Here is a 21,371-nt window from a genome sequence, read left to right as displayed (position 1 = left end):
ATGAGAAATGGACGGTCTGCTGGGGGGCTGCTAGTAAATAAAGAGAAATCAATACACACATTCAAATAGAAAACATACACACATCCAAAGAGAATACACACACATATCCAAAGAGAACACATACACATATCCAAAGAGAACACATACACACACACATCCAAAGAGAAAACAAACACACATCCAAAGAGAAAACAAACACACATCCAAAGAGAAAACAAACACACATCCAAAGAGAAAACAAACACACATCCAAAGAGAACACACACACACATCCAAAGAGAACACATACACACATCCAAAGTCTTTCAAGGTGCAGGGTAGAAAGAAACAAACATAGTACCTGCACACTTGTATATTATGCTCCAAAGTGTTTATATGTTTTATTATATCCCAAATCAATGTTTTGGTCGCCAAGAAATCTTCATCAAACCCTGGTATGCAAGTGCTTTACAACTGTGCAATACAAGACTCACTGACACTGCCAAGTCATATTAAAACCTGCATACTGAGGGGGGCAGGGGGAGTTTTTGGTAAGTGATGTGTTTCTGAACTTCGCAGAGTCTTCTGGGACTTGAATTGTAGTTTGGCGCGGTAATGTCGTAGCACTGTTATGTGCAGTCGCTGTAATGGTCGGTGCTGTAATGTACGCTGTGGTAATATCGTAGCGCTGTTATGTGCAGTCGCTGTAATTGTCGGTGCTGTGCTGTAATGTCCGTCATGTTCAGCATACGAAACCATGTTGTCAGATGCAATAGCGTTACTGTCGTAATACTTGGATACTGACACTACGCCGTCATATATAAGTAGACACTGTGTGAGCGTCGCAGTAAGGTCGGGACAGTAATGTCATCGCGACATTACGCAGTCGGAGATTACTGGCCACGCGACATAACCGCCTCGAAATATTTAGCGACACATGTGCAGTGCGGTAATGGTGTAGCACTGTAATGTCATAGCGCGTAATTGCGGTCTGTAATGAGAGCTGTGGTAATATCGTAGCGTGTGTAATATGTGAGTCGCTTCTTGTGGTGTGTAACATGTTCATAGCGCTGTTATGTCGCAGCTGTAATGTACGCTGTTTTTAGGCGGTTAGAGCAGTCGTAATGTCGTGCTGTGGAGCATAGGAGGTAATTGTCGTTAGGTTAAGTACGCTGTGGTAAATTGTCATGCTGTGTGCGAGTCGCTGTAATGGTCGGTGTTATGTGCAGTCGCTGTAATGTGTCGGTGTAATGTCGTAGCGCTGTACGTGCAGTCGCTGTAATGTCCGTCATGGTGATGTTGTAGCGCTGTTATGTGCAGTCGCTGTAATGGTCGGTGCTGTAATGTCATAGCGCTGTAATTGTCGGAGCTGTAATGTACGCTGTGGTAATATCGTAGCGCTGTTATGTGCAGTCGCTGTAATGGTCGGTGCTGTAATGTCATAGCGCGGTAATGTCGTAGCTGTAATGTACTGTGATGTGCAGTCGCTGTAATTGTCGGTGCTGTAATGTACGCAGTCGCTGTTATGTGCAGTCGCTGTAATGGTCGGTGCTGTAATGTCATAGCGCTGTAATTGTCGGAGCTGTAATGTACGCTGTGGTAATATCGTAGCGCTGTTATGTGCAGTCGCTGTAATTGTCGGTGCTGTAATGTGCTGTAATGTCATAGCGCTGTAATTGTCGGAGCTGTAATGTACGCTGTGGTAATATTACAAGGCTGTTTTCGTAGCGCTGTTATGTGCAGTCGCTGTAATTGTCGGTGCTGTAATGTCATAGCGCTGTAATTGTCGGTGCTGTAATGTACGCTGTGGTAATATCGTAGCGCTGTTATGTGCAGTCGCTGTAATGGTCGGCGCTGTAATGTCCATTGTTGTAATATCATAGCACTGTTATGTGCAGTCGCTGTAATTGTCGGCGCTGTAATGTACTTTGTGGTAATGCAAAAAGAAAAACAGCTGCCTTTCTACTCATCTTAAGAGCAATGTGTTGCATAAAATTTTTCTGAAGATCTTTATTTTTATACATAAAAAATAAAAGGCATGCATATTAAGGTGAAGAACACCATTACAGTTACAAGGCTGTTTTAGCAAAGATAAATTATTTAATATATTTCATACATATTGATGGTGACAATGAAGATTAATAAGGGTCTTAAATTACCATTAGCAAGGGTCATTTAATAACCCGATGACTGAAATAGGTTACTCAGCGATCTGTAAATGGCCTATTTCAAATATCCAGAAGGTAAGGAAATTAAAATCCATTAAAATGGAATGAAACCATGCTTTATCATGACTTTCCTTTTCTTTATTGCTTAAATTAATTGTTTTCCTAGCTCATTAACACCCAGGCAGATAGTTAGGGTGAAGGAAAGTTCATTGACATTGAAGGTAGACACCTCTAGCTTCATTCACTTAAAAGGTATTTACAAACTTCTCACAAATAACTTCAATGGGCTGGCAGCTAGCATTCCACAGTTATCAAGGGAATTGAACTAAAATTCAGCTATAGGGAAAAACAGTATTGGACAAACAGAATGTGGACTGATGGCAAATGTGGAACCCCCCCAAAACTTTATAACCAACTACATTTAATTAGTGGGAAAATGAAAATGCATTTAGCATATTTGTGTTAGTTCTGCTGTAATGAAGTTTTTAGAGAATAATATCTAGAGATGTAACACATATGGTAAAAAAATGCACGAATAAGGTGAGTTAAATGTTTCATTTGCCAGTCACCATAGTACACGAAATGCTGCACACGTTACACACGTTTTATTTTAGTATATGGGCACTCCAAAGGACAGGTAGTCCAGCTCTTACTTTGTCAGAATGACAGTTACCAAAGAGGAGACCGGCACCAGCTACAACTTCAGTGGGTCTCCGTAGGATGAGGGGAGGCGGCCTAGTGTTATGCATATTTCTGTAGCTCCATAGAATTCTGTATCCCCTTAGGTTTGACGCCTGCGTAGATCAAGATCGCTATACATGTAATAAAATTAAAATGTGTTTTCAAAGAAAAATACAGTTTTATAAGGTTACTTTTAATCAAGGGTTTCATGTATTGAGCAATGCAGGTGTCTGAGCGTACTATAGCAAATTAGTGGTGTTAAATGTGCTGCTTTATTTTCCTACAGAATTAGTTTGGTCTTGTTTTCAGTATGTGTTGCAAACTGCAGCAGAATTCAATGGCAGTGCATGAAAACACAGTGTGAGTCGAGCACAGGAATATCGCACATCCACGTGCAGCTTTGAAAAACTGCATCTGCGGGGATACAGAATTCTGTGTAACACCAGGGATATCTTGCAGTGAGAAGGTCAAAGCGGAGAAACAGAAAATAATTAACTGAAAACAAATATTTGTTTGTCCACCTTTATCCCTCTCTTGTTTATTTTGAAGCTATTCTAGTACCGAAATGTTTTCTAAATATAAATGTGTTTATTTTAAAGGGATGGCAAGTGTGCGGTTGTGGTGGAGTATATATATATAGTATATATATATATATATATATATATATATATATATATATATATATATATATATTACACATACATTATACATACACACAGTGGCTTGCAAAAGTATTCAGACCCCTGACCAATTCTCTCATATTACTGAATTACAAATGGTACATTGAAATTTGATATTTTATTTTTAAACACTGAAACTCAGAATCAATTATTGTAAGGTGACATTGGTTTTATGTTGGGAAATATTTTTAAGAAAAATAAAAAACTGAAATATCTTGCTTGCATAAGTATTCAACCCCTGTGCTGTGGAAGCTCCCAGTTTGCACCGATGAAAGAAATTTCTCTAACAAGGACACAATTACATTACCATTGGCCTCCACCTGTGAACCATTAAAGTTGCTGTCACATTTTCTGGATAAAAACCCCACTGTTGAAGGATCATTGGTAAGGCTGTGAATCTGAAGGAAAATGAAGACCAAAGAGCATTCTACAGAAGTTAGAGATAAAGTAATACAAATGCATAGATTAGGGAAAGGGTACAAAATAATATCCAAGTGTTTGGATATCCCAGTGAGCACAGTTGGATCAATAATCAGGAAGTGGAAGCTGCATCACACCACCCAGGCACTGCCAAGAAAAGGCTGTCCCTCAAAACTCAGCAGTCAAACAAAAAGGAGGCTTGTGAGAGAAGCCACAGAGAGGCCTACAATCACTTTGAAGGAGCTACAAAGTTCAGTGGCTGGGAGTGGAGTAATGGTGCACCAGTCAACCATATCAAGAGCTTTTCATAACACTGGCCTGTATGGGAGGGTGGCAAGAAAGAAGCTTTTACTCAAAAAGTACCACCTGAAAGCACGTCTGGAGTTTGCCAGAAAGCATGAGAGTGACCCAGCTGCGATGTGGGAAAAGGTTTTGTGGTCAGATGAGACCAAGATAGAGCTTTTTTGGCCAAAACTCAAAGCGCTATGTGTGGCACAAACCTAACACTGTCCATGCCTCAAGACACACCATCCCTACAGTGAAGTATGGTGGTGGCAGCATCATGCTATGGGGATGCTTCTCATCAGCAGGGACTGGGCATCTTGTTACAATTGAAGGAAGAATGGACGGAGCAAAATGCAGGAAAATACTACAAGAGAATATGCTTCAGTACGCTAAAAAACTGAAGCTTGGGAGGAAATTCACCTTTCAGCAGGACAATGATCCCAAGCACAAGGCCAAAGCAACATTGGAGTGGCTCAAGAACAAAAAGGTGAATGTCCTACAGTGGCCCAGTCAAAGTCCTGATCTCAATCCCATTGAGAATCTGTGGCACTATTTGAAAATTGCGGTCCACAAGTGTCGTCCAAACAACCTGGAGCAAATCTGCCAAGAAGAATGGGCCAAAATCACTCCGATACTGTGTGCAAAGCTGGTACATACTTACCCCAAAAGACTTAAAGCTGTTATTGCAGCGAAAGGTGGCTCTACCAAATATTAATGTGTGGGGGTTGAATACTTATGCAAGCAAGATATTTCAGTTTTTTATTTTTCTTAAAAATATTTCCTAACATAAAACCAATGGCACCTTACAATAATTCATTTTGAGTTGAAGTGTTTTAAAATAAAATATCACACACACACACACACACACACACACACACACACACACACACACACACACAGTGCACACAGTGCCTTGCAAATGTATTCAGACGCCTGACCAATTCTTTCTTATTTCTGAATTACAAATGGTACATTGAAATTTTGTTCTGTTCGATATTTTATTTTAAAACACTTCAACTCAAAATGAATTATTGTAAGGTGCCTTTGGTATATCAGTACCAGTCAAAGGTTTGAGTACACTTGCTAGAAACTAGGTTTTTTTCATAATTGACAATGTTTTACATTTTATACGTTTCTGTAAATACTTGAAAATGAAAACACATGTTACAATATACAAAACAATACACAAGGAGTATCAAAGCAATGTTCAAGGAAATTGAAAATTGTCTCTAAATCTTGGATTCCTCAAAATAGCCACCCTTTGCCTTAATAACAGCCTCACAAACACGAGGCATTCGGTTAACAAGTTTCAGCAGGAAATCACCCGACATGTCTTCCCAGCTCTTCTGCTGCAATTCCCAGAGATGTAGGACACTTGTGGGTAGCTTTGCTTTGAGTCTTCTGTCCAGTTCGTCCCATACAAATTCTATGGGATTTAGGTCTGGCGACTGGGCAGGCCAGGTTATTAGATTGAGTTGTCCTTCACTTTCCTTATTCGCCAGATAGTTCTTGCACAACTTTGAGGTGTGTTTCGGATCATTATTTTGCTGAAGAATGAAGAACTGCCCAACTAGTCGTAATCCTGATGGAATGGCTCTGAAGTATGCTATGATAGCTATGCTGGTTGAACTTGCCATGGACTTGATAAAGATCACCAACTCTGTCACCAGCAAAGCAACCCAAGACCATGACACTGCATCCTCCATGCTTGACAGTGGGAACCACACATGCAGAACTCATGCGCTCACCCTCTCTGCGTCTTACAAATACTCAGTGGTTGAACCCAAATATTTAAAATTTTGACTCATCGATCCATAAGACTGACTTCCACTCCTCAAATACAGTTTCTGTATTTTTTGGCCCAGGCAAGTCTCTTCCTCTTATTTTGCACTCTTAACAATGGTTTCTTTGCAGCAAGTCTTCCAGTTAGGCCAGCTTCACGCAATCTCTTCTGAACAGTTGATGTTGAAACATCTGTACTTCTAGTAGCATTTAGCTGAGCTTGTATTTCAGGGGCAGTTAGTCGCCGGTTTTGCAGACTTGTGACTCGAATGAACTCGTTCTCTGATTCTGAGGTCACCCTTGGCCTGCCTGACCTTGTTCAGTCCTCATGAGTGCCAGTTTCTTCAAATCATTTGATGGTCTTGGCAACAGCATAGGGCCGGTTGCAGGTCCTGCACTGTTTCTACCACGCTGGATGCCTCACCAACCTGAAAGATGAGAAATGGTGCTTTGCTGATGGCGAGGTCGGGCATGTAACACCTGACCAACCTCCTCCATCGCAGGAGAGGGCAAGAGATTGCCCAGAGCAGGAATCGAAGGATAAGGAGTCGGTCCATCCACAGCCCAAGAGAGAGGAGACCAAATGTCCACAGCCCAAGAAAGGGAAGTCCTCAGGTCCGCAGCCTGTCTCCACCAGCAGAGGGAGAATGCCTGCTGGTTCCTCCACCACCAGCAGAGGGAGAATACCTGCTGGTTTCACCACCACCCTCACAAGGAGAGGAGCAGGAGCTGCCTCTGCCTCCATCCCAAACGCAGGTGGGAGAGGACCTGTGTCCTCTGAGGCAGACTGGTCCACTCTCCTCTGAGAGGATTTGGGACTGGCTGACGGAGCCTGAGAGAGATATCTTATGGCCCTGAGATGGGGTGCGCATGGAGGCCTGGGAACAGCAACACCACCCAGCATCCCTGAACTACCTGGCTGCGGATATGGGAGGGGACCTGCTGCTATCATTTCCAGTGTCAGAGGGAGAGGAGCCCTCGCCATTGTTTCCAGCACCAGAGGGAGAGGAGCCATTGCTACCATCTCCAGCGCCAGAAGGAGAGGAGCCATCACTGCCATCTTCAACACTAGAGGGAGAGGAGCCCTCACCACGGTTTCCAGCGCTAGAGGGAGAGAAGCCATCACTGCCATCTCCAGTGTCAGAGGGAGAGGAGCCATCACTGCTTTCTCCAGCGCCAGGAGCAGAGCAGCAGGAGCTGCATCTGCCTCCGCCACCTCCACTAGTAGGAGCAGAGCAGAAGGAGCTACCTCTATCTCCAACACCTCTACCAGTAGGAGCAGAGCCATAGGAGCTGACTCTGCCTCCACCACCTTCATCTCCAGGAGCAGAGCAGCAGGAGTGTATCAGCTTCGGCACTGAGAAAGCGCAGTCGGTGCTGAGTCTATTGGCGTCGAGGTCGGTGCTGCGCAAAACACAGTCGGTGCCAAGTCAATTGCTGCCGAGGTCAGTGTTTTGAGTGTTCTGACTGGTGACTGGTTTAATCGCCATCGGAAGCGGTGCAAAAGATGTTTTCCACCAGTGCTGAAATCGGCATTGGGATCAGCGTCGAGGTGCTGTCCAAACCGGTACCAAGTTAATTCGGCGTCAGGGCCGGCGCAGAGGAGAGCACGGTCAATCCTGTGCTGATGTAGCCAAGTCAATCGGCATCGACGGTAAGCACAGCCGCGCTAGGAAAGCCCAAGCTACAAGATAGCTGAGGACGAGTAAATCGGCACAGGAGATGACGCCTCGAGCCCAAGGAGTCACGCTACAGCACCACAATAGCTCACACAATGGTAATTTTGACTACACGAGGTAGTGAAAAGAGAATTGCGGCTTCTTGCCAATTTCAAAAGAGGGGTCGAAACCAGCTCTAAATAATACTGACACTGAATACTGAAAAACTTGAGAGTGTAACTTACCTTGTGAATAAATTTGTAGAACCAAACAAATCAGCCAATTTCCAGAACAAATACACACGAGGCAATCTGTGACCTGACTCAGGGGACTGTGAAAAAAAATGTCGATAAGCTATTGTGAAGATGACCCTCTTCAGCAGGAGGTGGGAGTGACTTCCTCCTCATAGCAGGGCCTTGATAGGGCACCTTTTTTATATATGCTCAGTGATTGACGGGTCAGAGAAGCTCTTCCCATTTATGCCATAATCGTTGTCATTCCATTGAAAGGGAACTGCAGGGCATACACAGTGCCATTGTCCATCACACAGTGGCTTGCCCGATGTCTCAGAAGTGGGAAAAATGTTGGGCACTGCCAATCCCTTGCATGTTTACATATGGATTTTCGCACTAACAGTAGGGCATTCATGGTTTAATAATGGGCACTTCTGCATGGAAAAATTGAATATATTTACAGCGTGTAACCTTTCAAGTCTGCCTGTCTCACCTGCATATTTGTTATATTGTCATGTTTTGCATGGAATGTGGCAGGCTGTCATTAAACGGATACCTCTGTATTGGAGCAACAGAACCAAGAGCATCTCAGGATGATTAGAAAAACCCTTACATAGTAAATACAAGTAAACAACAGTTAGGAAGCTACTTGCTCTCCAAGGGAAAGGATTATTAGGAAGTTATTAGTAACTATAGTAATAAGCCCGAAATTTAATAAAATGAGATAGTCACCATTATAAATTACACCTTACTGGGATATTTGATCCTCACGTGTTACAGAAATGTTTTAATTGGTGTGAAAAAAGCTGGCTATCAAGAGGCCAATGGCAACTTTGCAAGAGCTACAGGCTTTTATGGCCAAGACTGGTCAAAGTGTATATCAACAATATCCCAAGCACTCCACAAATCTGGCCTGTATGGTAGGGTGGCAAGAAGGAAGCCCATCTGAAGTATCAAAAAAAAACACTGAGGAGATTCTGTAGCAATGTGGCAAAAAATTTTGTGTTCTGATGAAACTAAAATTGAATTTTTTGGCCTAAATGCAAAGCATTATGTTTGGTGCAAACCCAACACAGCGCATCACCCAAAGAACACCATCCCTACTGTGAAGCATGGTGGTGGCAGCATCATGTTATGGGGATGTTTCTCATCGGCAGGGACTGGGGCACTTGTCAGGATAGTGAAGGGAAGGGAAAATGAATGGAGCAAAGTACAGAGAAGTCCTTGAGGAAAACTGCTGCCCTCTGCAGTAAAGACTTACCCCAAAAGACTCACAGCTGTAATTGCTGCCAAATGGTGGTTCTACCAAATATTGACTCAGAGGGGTGAATACTTACCTACCCAAGACATTTCAGCTTTTTTTAAATTTTTCATTAACTGTTGTTTCACAATAAAAATTCTCTTGCCTCTTTCAAAGTGTTGAGTAGGTTGTGTAAATCAAAGGAAAAAAAATCCCATTTAAATGCATCAAGATTTCATGTTGTAAAACAACAAACTGAAACTGTGTGGTGTGTGTGTGTGTGTGTGTGTGTGTGTGTGTGTGTGTGTGTGTGTGTGGTGTATATATATATATATATATATATATATATATATATATATATATATATATATATATATATATATGTGAACATAATTTAAATTTTGATATTTTATTTAAACTACAAAATGATATTGCAAAGAAGTCTACCAGAAGGAATAATAGTAGTACAGTATTTCATGTTCATAATTTGAAATGACAGATTTTTTAATTTTGTGAGTTTTTTGTTGGATATGGAAAGCATATGGAAAACTACAACAGGGTTTATTAATTCAATATGTTAATGTAACATTATTCAGTAGGATTCATTCTACTTTATTAATCAAGGTTTGTAATTCTATAGGGTGATGCAAACCTTTTGGCTAGCTTCTCTCTCTCTCTCTCTCTCTCTCTCTCTCTCTCTCTCTCTCTCTCTCTCTCTCTCATATATATATATATATATATATATATATATATATATATATATATATATATATATATATACAGCACCACCATATACAGAGAGAGATGGATAGATATATAAAGAGTATCTTATTGGGTGTTGTGCAATACAAACTGATGCCCACCTCTTGACAGGCTCTCAAAGCGATAGCCCGAGTGGTTTTGCCATAATTGGGGCGAAAATCGGCTTATATCTTGAACAGCACCTTGTACTTCGTTTTATATGACACATGGATAAAAATAATTAAACAATTATTTCTACATCATACAGCTTTAATTAATAAAATGTTAAATAAAAATAAAAAATCTAATGGGTCAACATTCAGGTTGTTTCTTTCACATAATAAACAAGTTGCAGTGCATTCATAATTACAACGTACTGCCTTGGGACCGTAAAAACAGCGTGTTATAACCGAGGTATGTAATAACCAAGTACATGCACATATCCGCCAAATCAGCACAAAAACCAAAACCTAATACAGCATTAATAGATTAATGTACAATGTATGTAGTATAAAGGTTTGTTACAGAAGAAACAATATAAAACAATGTAACATCTAACTAGATGTCAGAAATTGCACTTTTTTTTACGTATTGTAGCAATCCTGGCTACCCCATGGGACGGCTGTTTTGAAGTTTTAACGAATCAGGGCACTACTAGAACCCCTTCGGTTTATTAAATTCTTTTTAAAAATTGGATTGGTTTGTTGCACAGACCACTGTAAAGCCCATGTAATAAACCAAGGGTGTCAAACTTGTTTCATTTGGCGGGCCTGATCCAATACCTTGGCACTTGATGCGGGCAGGGTGACAGTTATAAAAATACAAAGATGAACCCAAAACCCAAAACCTTTGCATGAGCAACACAAATTGTCATATTGCTGTGATTGTTGTCAATTGCCGACCACATGGGTGAGACAGCAGTGCGTCAGCTGGTTTGAGTAGACGACACCCGTGATACCAGAACAAGGTTCTGTAGTGACAAGTTTCTTTATCCGTTAAGAGAAAGGTAGAATAAGAGTGCTATGTGTTTCAAGAGAAATGGGGAATTTTGTATTTCTTTGAGGGTATGAATGAAAAGCCAATGTGCTTTATCTGTAAGCAACATGTGTATGTTGTGAAATAATACAACATTAAAAGACACTGAAGCAAACCATGGCAAAAATATGACACATATACTGGAACGGTACGTGAAGATAAATACTCTGAATTAGCACAGTCATTGAAAAAGCAGCAGTTGATGTTTACTAATGCTTGTAGCATAAATGATGCTGCTGTTAAGGCAAACCACGTGATTGCTCACAAAATAGCTGTTTCTTCAAAACCAGTTTCTGATGGAGAGTTTTTGAAGAAATGCTCTGAAATAGCGTCTTTAGAAGCAGCAATCTTTCTCCGTCATGAATATCAACAAATCAAAATGTTATTCTCAACTTAACTCGATACTCAAGATAGCCTCAGCCCAGTCATTTGATCCAGATGTTGATGCGCTGGTTCAAGCAGTAGCAGTCACTAATGGTCTTTGCCATTCGTATTAAAAACGGTATCAAAGCCATTGATGTGATAGGTGTTACAGAAACTTGGTTGTCTGAGAGTGATGGGGATGAATATAATATTTGTGGGTATACACTGTATAGGAAAGACAGGCAGGACGGAAGAGGAGGAGGGGTAGTGCTATACATAAGAAACAGACTTGAAGCCCAGGTGTTAAACCTGGACAAAGAAAATATAGCCGAATCAATATGGGTCAGAATAATGGACAATGATTCAAAGGGCATAATAATAGGAGCATGCTATCGACTGCCAGATTCAGACGGTGAGCACAATAATCTGTTATACAATGACATTAGAAATGCGTGTAGCAAAGCCTGTGCCTGTAGCAAAGGAGAAGCCATACTAATGGGGATTTCAACTTCCCCCATATAAAATGGGAAAACCAGGTGGGGAGCACGACGGATGAAATTGAAATGGTGGAAATGACAAATGACTGCTTCCAACACAATCTGTCAAGGCACCGACTAGAGGGGAGGCATGGCTTGATTTAGTCTTTTCAAATAATGAAGACAGAATAACTAAAACAGAGTACCACTAGCAAACTCAGACCACAACATGGTCTCATTTAAAGTGCTTTTTAAAACCCAAAAAGTAATGACTAAAGCTAAGGTTTACAATTTCAGAAAAGCAAACTATGAAGGTATGAAACAAAGACTAACAGAAGTAGATTGGAGTAAAATAGAGAAAACATCCATAGAAAAAGGATGGCTGTTCTTCAAAAATGTAGTACTAAAGGTGCAAAACAATTACATCCCTAAAGTGGACAAATCTAAATGTAAAACTAAACTGCCAAAATGTTTTATAGATCAATTTAAAAAAATATTCAGCGAAAAAAGACACATTACAGAGTGACTCTGCCATGAATCTTATTTTTGCCCAGTGTCTTTCTGATGGTGGAGTCATGAACACTGATCATAGCCGAAAGGTAAGAGAGGCCTGCAGATCCATGGATGTTATTCTAGGGTTCTTTGTGACTTCCTGGAAAATTTTACCTTGCTCTTGGAGAGATTTTGGCAGGTCAGACACTCCTGTGAAGATTCACTACTGTCACAAACTTTATCTATTTGGACAATATGGCTTCCACTGTGGTTTGGTGGAACCCCTGAACCTTAGAAATGGCTTTGTAACTATTTCTAGACTGATAGGCATCAACACCTTTTTTCTGGAGGTCCTCAGGAATTTCTTTTGATCATGGCGTGATGTGCCTCTAGAACCTGTGTGCTGACAACTTCACTCTGATGGTGAGGGCCAAAGTTAGTCAGATTTATATTGGGTAGGGCTGGCCCAAATCAGGCCTGATTCTTAATCAAACTATTAAAACAGCTGACCCTAATTATCCCTTTAATTGGGTTGAATTAACGGCAATAACTTTTTCACACCCTAAGATTGCATATTTGATTACCATGCACACCAAACAAATGAAAGAAGCATCAAACTTTGGTGTCATTTTTTCTCTCAGACTCCCTCTATATAGGACTATAACCCACAAAAAGCTCTGACCAAATTCAATTTGATAAATGTGCAAAAATGCAGCATATCAGACAGGGAGCAAATACTTGCATGGACCACGTCAGCTTGCAAGATCAAGATCAATGGTATTGAATGCGGTCTTGCTCTGGGCTTATATATGATTTTCCACTGAATCCTACATCAGGAGTCCCAATTCAATCTGATCATCAATCTGCATTTGACAGTTCCTCTCTTTGAGTTAAAGATATATTCTAGAAGGATCTGGTCAACTCCTTTTAAAACTAATTGGATACAACTTCTTTCCAAAAATATTAGAACCTGATTTGGCTCCCTTTTTCCTAAACCCTCCTTTCATATATAATATTTAGAAAACACATACTTTTTTATATGATATTTGCAAGTGTTATTGCAATTACTATTTGATATAATCTGTGTTGAGGTGCTTTAACATGCATTCTGGAACAGCTCTTCTGATCTTGTTGCCTGCCATAAACATAGGTGACGTAGGCTAGATTAAGAACATAAGAACATAAGAAAGTTTACAAACGAGAGGAGACCATTCGGCCCATCTTGCTCGTTTGGTTGTTAGTAGCTTATTGATCCCAAAATCTCATCAAGCAGCTTCTTGAAGGATCCCAGGGTGTCAGCTTCAATAACATTACTGGAGAGTTGATTCCAGACCCTCACAATTCTCTGTGTAAAAAAGTGCCTCCTATTTTCTGTTCTGAATGCCCCTTTGTCTAATCTCCATTTGTGACCTCTGGTCCTTGTTTCTTTTTTCAGGCTGAAAAGGTCCATTGGGTCGACACTGTCAATACCTTTTAGAATTTTGAATGCTTGAATTAGGTCGCCACGTAGTCTTCTTTGTTCAAGACTGAACAGATTCAATTCTTTTAGCCTGTCTGCATATGACATGCCTTTTAAGCCCGGAATAATTCTGGTCACTCTTCTTTGCACTCTTTCTAGAGCAGCAATATCTTTTTTATAGCGAAGTGACCAGAACTGCACACAATATTCAAGATGAAGTCTTACTAGTGCATTGTACAGTTTTAACATTACTTCCCTTGATTTAAATTCAACACTTTTCACAATGTATCCGAGCATCTTGTTGGCCTTTTTTATAGCTTCCCCACATTATCTAGATGAAGACATTTCTGAGTCAACAAAAACTCCTAGGTCTTTTTCATAGATTCCTTCTCCAATTTCAGTATCTCCCATATGATATTTATAATGTACATTTTTATTTCCTGCGTGCAGTACCTTACACTTTTCTCTATTAAATGTCATTTGCCATGTGTCTGCCCAGTTCTGAATCTTGTCTAGATCATTTTGAATGACCTTTGCTGCTACAACAGTGTTTGCAACTCGTCCTACTTTTGTGTCGTCTGAAAATTTAACAAGTTTGCTTACTATACCAGAATCTAAATCATTAATGTAGATTAGGAATAGCAGAGGACCTAATATTGATCCCTGTGGTACACCACTGGTTACCACACTCCATTCTGAGGTTTTTCCTCTAATAAGTACTTTCTGTTTTCTACATGTTAACCACTCCCTAATCCATGTACATGTGTTTCCTTGAATCCCAACTGCGTTCAGTTTGAGAATTAATCTTTTGTGCGGGACTTTGTCAAAAGCTTTCTGGAAATCTAAATAAACCATGTCATATGCTTTGCAATTATCCATTATCGATGCTGCATCCTCAAAAAAATCAAGCAAGTTAGTTAGACACGATCTCCCTTTCCTAAAACCATGTTGACTGTCTCCCAGGACCCTGTTACCATAAAGGTAATTTTCCGTTTTGGATCTCCATAAGTTTGCATAAAATAGAAGTCAGGCTTACTGGTCTGTAGTTACCTGGTTCACTTTTGTTTCCCTTTTTGTGGATCTGTATTACGTTTGCAATTTTCCAGTCTGTCGGTACCACCCCTGTGTCAAGAGACTGCTGCATGATCTTGGTTAGCGATTTGTAAATTACTTCTTTCATTTCTTTGAGTACTACTGGGAGAGCTCCTAGTCCCTTTAACACTTCTGCCTCAGTTATGCTAAAGTTATTTAAAAGTGGATAGGCACTGGATGACATGTGGGGCATGTTGTTAGTATCTTCTTTTGTAAAAACTTGTGAAAAGTAATCATTTAATATACTTGCTATTTTTTTTCTTCATCTACGATTTTGCCATTTGTATCTCTTAAACATTTAATCTCCTCTTTGAATGTTCTCTTGCTGTTGTAATATTGGAAAAACATTTTGGAATTGGTTTTAGCTCCCTTAACAATGTTCATTTCTATTTCTCTCTTGGCCTTTCTAACTTCCTTTTTGACTTGTGTTTGCAGTTCCGTGTACTCTTTCTGTGTACTTTGTTTTTGGTCCCTATTAAATGCTCTGTGAAGTGCCTTTTTTCGCTGAATATTTTTTTTTAATTGATTTATTAAACCATTTTGGCAATTTAGTTTTACATTTAGATTTGTCTACTTTAGGGATGTAATTGTTTTGCACCTCTAGTACTACATTTTTGAAGAACAACCATCCTTCTTCTGTGGGTGTTTTCTCTATTTTACTCCAATCTACTTCTGTTAGTCTCTGTTTCATACCTTCATAGTTTGCTTTTCTAAAATTGTAAACCTTAGCTTTAGTCATTACTTTTGAGGTTTTAAAAAACCACTTCAAATGAGACTATGTTGTGGTCTGAGTTTGCCAGTGGTTCTCTGACCTCTGTTTTAGTTATTCTATCTTCGTTATTTGAAAAGACTAAATCAAGGCATGCCTCCCCTCTAGTCGGTGCCTTGACAAATTGTGTTGGAAGCAGTCATTTGAAATTTCCACCATTTCTATTTCATCCTACATGCTACCCATCGGGTTTTCCCATTTTATTTGGGGGAAGTTGAAATCCCCATTAGTATGGCTTCTCCTTTGTTACACGCTTTGCTACACACATTTCTAATGTCATTGTATAACAGATTATTGTGCTCACCGTCTGAATCTGGCAGTCTATAGCATGCTTCTATTATTATGCCCTGTGACAGGGTCTTCCTCGAGTCACGCGTGTGGGTCGCCGCTGTTCAAGCATACAGAGAGACTGAGGTGGTGTTGACACGCCGGCACAGGCGCGCAGGATTTATTAACAACAAAAAGAAAGTGAAAGTAAAATAAAGGCGGTCATGTGACGTTACCAGCGATGGTAACGCACAGAGGACAAATACAGTAAACCGTACAAAAAAGTGCAAAATAAAACACAATACCCCAAACTATAACTCAAAAGGTGCCGTGAAAACGGCAGGCCTTGCAGCAGCCCCGATCACAGCGATCAACATGCTTTTATACTGACGCTCCGCTGAGACACGCCCACCTGCCTGCTGGAACAGCTGATTGCTTTCAGCTGCTGCTCCACGCAGACGGGTAATCGTCCCCAGCGGAGCGCCACAGCAGCTAAACAATTAAATCAATATTAACAATTAACACAAAAACATACAATAAACTACATATTCCATTGTGCAAGGCTTACGCTTTGCCACATGCCCTTTGAATTTTTGTCCGTTATTCTGACCCATATTGATTCGGTTTTATTTTCTTTGTCCAGGTTTAACACCTGGGCTTCAAGACTGTTTCTTATGTATAGCACCACCCCTCCTCCTCTTCTGTCCTGCCTGTCTTTCCTATACAGTGTATACCCACAAATATTATATTCGTCCCCATCACTCTCAGACAACCACGTTTCTGTAACACCTATCACATCATAGTTACCTGTTAGTGCAGTAGCTTCAAGTTCTAGAATTTTGTTTCCGATACTTCTAGCATTTAGATAAATACATTTAATGGTTGTCTTACCTGAGTTGTTGTTCTTGTTTTGATGCGGTCTCACTTCTGTTTTTTTTTGTTGATTTCTCCCCCCTTCCTTTCTAGTTTAAATGCTTCTGAACCTGCTCGGTGATCTTTTCTCCGAGTAGACTCGTTCCCTTGTTATTTAAGTGCAGTCCATCCCGTCTATACAGATAGTCCTCGTTGTAGAATGTGGTCCAATGATCAAGATAGGTGAAGCCTTCCCGTGTGCACCACATCTTCAGCCATGCGTTTTGATTAATTATTTCCAGCTGTCCATATGGTCCTTTGCAAGGTGCCGGTAGTATACCAGAAAATACCACAGTTTTGGTTTTCTCTTTTAATTTCCTTCCTAGCTCTCTGAACTTGTTTTGCAGGGATTTTGGTCTGTCTCTTCCAATGTTGTTTGTACCGATGTGGACGACTACTACTGGGTCATCTCCTGTTCGTTCTAGGAGCCTGTCCATGTTCTCAGTGATGTGCTTGACCAAGGCTCCCGGAAGGCAGCACACTGTTGTAGTAAGGGGGTCCAAACTGCGAATTGAACTTGCTGTGTTTCTCAATATGGAGTCCCCAACAATCATGACCTCCCTTCTTTTTGCTGTCTGGTCACCACTGTCAATGGGGTCCTGGATGTTGTTCCTTTCATTCTCTTGTTGTTGGTTCTGCTCATCAAAATTCTGAAGTGACTCAAATTTGTTGGTTGTTTTGATTTCTGGTGGTTGTGTTTGACGAAGTTTCTTTTTTTCCCTGCTTTTGCCTACCTGAACCCAGCTGTTCTGACCTTCTATCTCCCTGGTGGCTTTCAGTCTGTTAGGGGTGATGCAGACTTCCATGAATTGTGGGTGTGCCAGTTCCTCAAGATCCTGTTGCTGTCTCACTTCTTCCAGCTCCATTTCTAGCATACTTACTAGTTTATGCAAATCCTGGATCGCGCGGCACTTTACGCACACTTGGTTTAGCTCCGCTGGGTTTTCTCGGATTTCCCACATCAAGCAGGTGTCACAGATTACTGGCTTGAAGACCATGTTGAGGTTTTTTTTTTTTTTTTTTTTAAGTTTAGTTTCTTTTGCAGCCGCCAACCTGCTTTCAAACTGCTCCTAAACTGCTCTGTCGCTTCCCACTTGCTGTCGCTGGGAAGACTGCCTCGTTTAACTGCGATGTTCTGCTGTGCTGTTGGCTCCTCCCCTCGCCTGTGTCTCAGAACGGCGCTGAATTTGAATCAGCTGCTCCGAGTTTCAGCTTGTTTGTTATCAGAAAAACACACGCGGCTGTTTGACTTTGAGCTGCTGCTGTGTTTCCCCAATGTCCTCTGTTTTCTGATTAAAGCAATTCAAGATGCAATTTCTCCTTACTGCTTCTAAACTGCTCTGTACTTTTCCACGCCTGTACTTCTCCCACTCGCTGTCGCTTCCACTCGCTGTCGCTGGGAAGACACTCTCTGTCGCTGGGAAGCCAAAAGTGTCTCTAATGTACATGTGCCAGCACTGTTTAGTGCACAGCTGTGTATTGCCAGTAGTACAATGGGAAATATCCAAAATAACTCATCTCTACACACTTTGGCTGAGCTAGCCTATCTTCCACATGTCAGTAAAAGCACATTGACACATTATAAACTATTTGAACCAGAATGAAAGATTGGGAACATCATCAAATGTAAATTATATATATATATATATATATATATATATATATATATATATATATATATATATATATATTATACAAGGTTCCGCTACAAGGTTGCCCTGAAGCCCTCATAAGAATGAGAATACTCTGAGTGATTGCTCTTTTGCGGCTGTGCTGCAGTCATTAATCTAACCTGTTTCACTCTCTCTCTGTGAGCAGATGCAGGTGGAAACTACGGATCAGAGCGGAAAGACGCTGGAAGGGCCAGTGGATGTGGAGGTGGCCATCATCGATCAGAACGATAACAGACCCGTCTTCCAGGGAGGGCCCCACGTGGGAGAGATCTTGGAGGGTTCCCCCACAGGTACAAACACACCAGACCTTATTTTCAAAGCACTTCCTCCATTCTTTCATTAACCTTTTTTTAATAATCATGAAAATGTGACAAAATGAAAAACAAAACACATCATTGAGAGGGCTTTAAGAGAGTTTGAAATATACGCTTAGTAGTTTGGTTCTAGTTTTGTCAAATTAATTGGTGCTTTACCTCTTTTAAAAACTTGGAGTTAATTAAAGACTGGGGTTAATGCTTAAATATAGCCCATCTACATGATTATTATTATTATGATTATTATTATTATTATTATTATTATTATTATTATTATTATTATTATTATTATTATTATTGTGCAAATGTTTTTTGGTTTTGGGTATTGCTTGCATCTATATACCAAATCTTTGCTTTAGGCAGTGTCTCATGTTATTGGGGCTGAGGTGATGTAATCGATTTATGTCTAGAAGCACTTTTGCTACACCTGCATTTTTCACCAGGCTAACATTCAGTTGTTCTCACAGTGTTGTTAAGCATAGGACCCTACCAGAATAATAGCCTAGTCATGACTTAATTTGTTTGTTTTGCTATGTTAGCCAAGGTAATCTAAGCAATGGAGATTTTCCCAAGTCAATGAGTTCAGTACAATTAATTTCCCATGTAGCACCAACCACATAGTTATTAGGCCAGCTGTTTTTCTCAAATTGTAATTGAGATCAGACGGTATCAGAACACTTGTTGACCTCATAACCCAGCAATGACTTGACAGGAAGATTTCGATTGTTAGTGCAAAACGAGGTGATAAAATCACTGTGCTGCTATGCAACATTTCAGTGGAAATACATTCACTGAAGAGCTATGAAACTTGGTAATTCTCTGTAATGTACGTGAAACTTTTAACAAAAGTACTGTATTCACTGCTATTGCAGCTATTGCTGTAGTAACTACTCCATTTGTCTCCATCGTCAGCCTTAAAAGCAGCAGCATTTTCACAGAGTACCACATATCTGTTAGGAATATGTTTCTTTCCATAGTGCAGCGCTTCATAATCACTGTACAACTCTCACTTGGTGAAATGGTCAGAAAGAGGCTCAATGTTTTTTTTTTTATTATTTTGATACATTTTATATATCAAATGTATAAAATGTTGTGATAGGGTGCTCATGTCACGTGTGTGGGTAGCCACACTGCTTAAGCAATACAGAGAGACATGGGAAGTGGAGTTGAAATGCCCCTAAGGTGCCCAGGATTTATCAATGAAAACAGAAAGTAAACAAATGGGTCATGTGATGTTACCAGTGATGGTAATGTATAGAGGACCCATACAGCAAGCTGTACAAAATGCAAAATAAAACACAGTACAAAAACTACAAATAAAAGGTGCCACACATGGCGAGTGCTAGCCTACAATGCGTTCCGCTCCAGGAACCTGCTACACTAAGTAACCCTCGCCATACATTACTTTGGATCACTATCCCCTAAACTAACCTACTTATGAGTCGGTATTCATACGACGACTCCAGCTTTATAAGTCCTTGGCTGGGCATTGCCTTCACAAGCACCGCTTGCAGTTTCAGGGATGCGTAGCTGTCGTTCCTGCAGAGCGGATGCTCTCCTCCTGAGTGTACTTAGCTCTAATCTGTAGTATGGCATTGCAATTGCCCAAAGCGATCTCCACCAGATGTTTTTAAACTGACGGACACTTGGTCACGACCCGCCCACCTGTTGATTGAGGGCCAGCACAGCCAATCACCTGCTGCCCTTCTCCTCAACCAAGCAAAGCAGGCAGCAAGTCTCAATCGAGCTCCGTTTGTAAAGAATAATTTAATCACACAAATCAACTCCAAAAAGACACACAATAAACCCATTTCCACATACAAATTATACCAACATTAATCCCCACACGTGCAGGGCAATCGCCCTGACTCAAATGTATATAGTTTATTCGGTTTGGTATTACTGTTTTTCAAAGCCGTAATCTGTACTGTTTCTTCATGAGCTGTGGAAATTAACTGCTGTGGATGAGAGACATGCTTCTCAGTAATCAAAACTCCATGTCTGCTACAGGCATTCTTGCTTTTTTTTTTGTCACCTCAGAGAAAACTCCTGTAATGAAAGTTCACAAAGCTAATACAACAATTCCATCAATCATCCCCCAGTGCTGTCATCCTCAGCTTCGGGGGTATGAATGAAATTCGGATTTAGTGTGACTTTTAATCAGAATAACTAGAAGGTTAGTTCAGACCTTTCAATAGCTTCCTGTGGAACTCATTTCAAATGAATAACACAGTGAGAAAATCATAAAGAATAATCTTGAGTAACTATGTTTAGAGCAGGGGAGGCCATCCCCTCCAAGCTCGCCACCCGAATCGACTGTTTCTGTTAGAAGTTCAGGGCCGGTATCAGCACCCAGGCAACCCGGGCAAGCGCTTGGGGCCCCAATGCCAGAGGGGGGGCCCAGACATACAGAAAGAAAATTTGAAATGAGTAAATGTACTATTTCTGTGCCAGCTATCCTACTCAAGCAGTCTTTAGAGCTAGAAATGTTTAGTTTTCACTAAACTAAACTAAACTGTATGCATTGAAACTTTTCAGAGCTCTACTTTTTCTGTTTTCCTGCTAGTGTCCTGTTCCCTTAGTCCTGCCTCCACAGGGCTTTGTAAAGCGGAAAGCTATTGGCTGATCTCAACATACATTACATAAATGTGC

At 40.7% G+C, this 21,371-nt stretch overlaps 1 protein-coding gene across 2 annotated transcripts in view; it reads left to right on the top strand.

The window, feature by feature from the left end:
- The window catches only part of LOC121295995 (cadherin-13-like), a 620,407-nt gene that overhangs the window by 336,793 nt on the left and 262,243 nt on the right, over positions 1–21,371 (top strand). For both annotated transcript variants that reach the window (XM_041221112.1, XM_041221111.1), the window contains one exon: positions 18,551–18,695. In XM_041221112.1, coding sequence (XP_041077046.1) covers positions 18,551–18,695 — 145 coding nt within the window. The remainder of the gene's footprint in view (positions 1–18,550; positions 18,696–21,371) is intronic.

This window comes from Polyodon spathula, chromosome 21, assembly GCF_017654505.1.
Source record: "Polyodon spathula isolate WHYD16114869_AA chromosome 21, ASM1765450v1, whole genome shotgun sequence".
NCBI classification, from domain to species: Eukaryota; Metazoa; Chordata; class Actinopteri; order Acipenseriformes; family Polyodontidae; genus Polyodon; species Polyodon spathula.
Note: the sequence above shows the minus strand (reverse complement) of the source record. Positions and strands in the feature narration are given on the sequence as shown.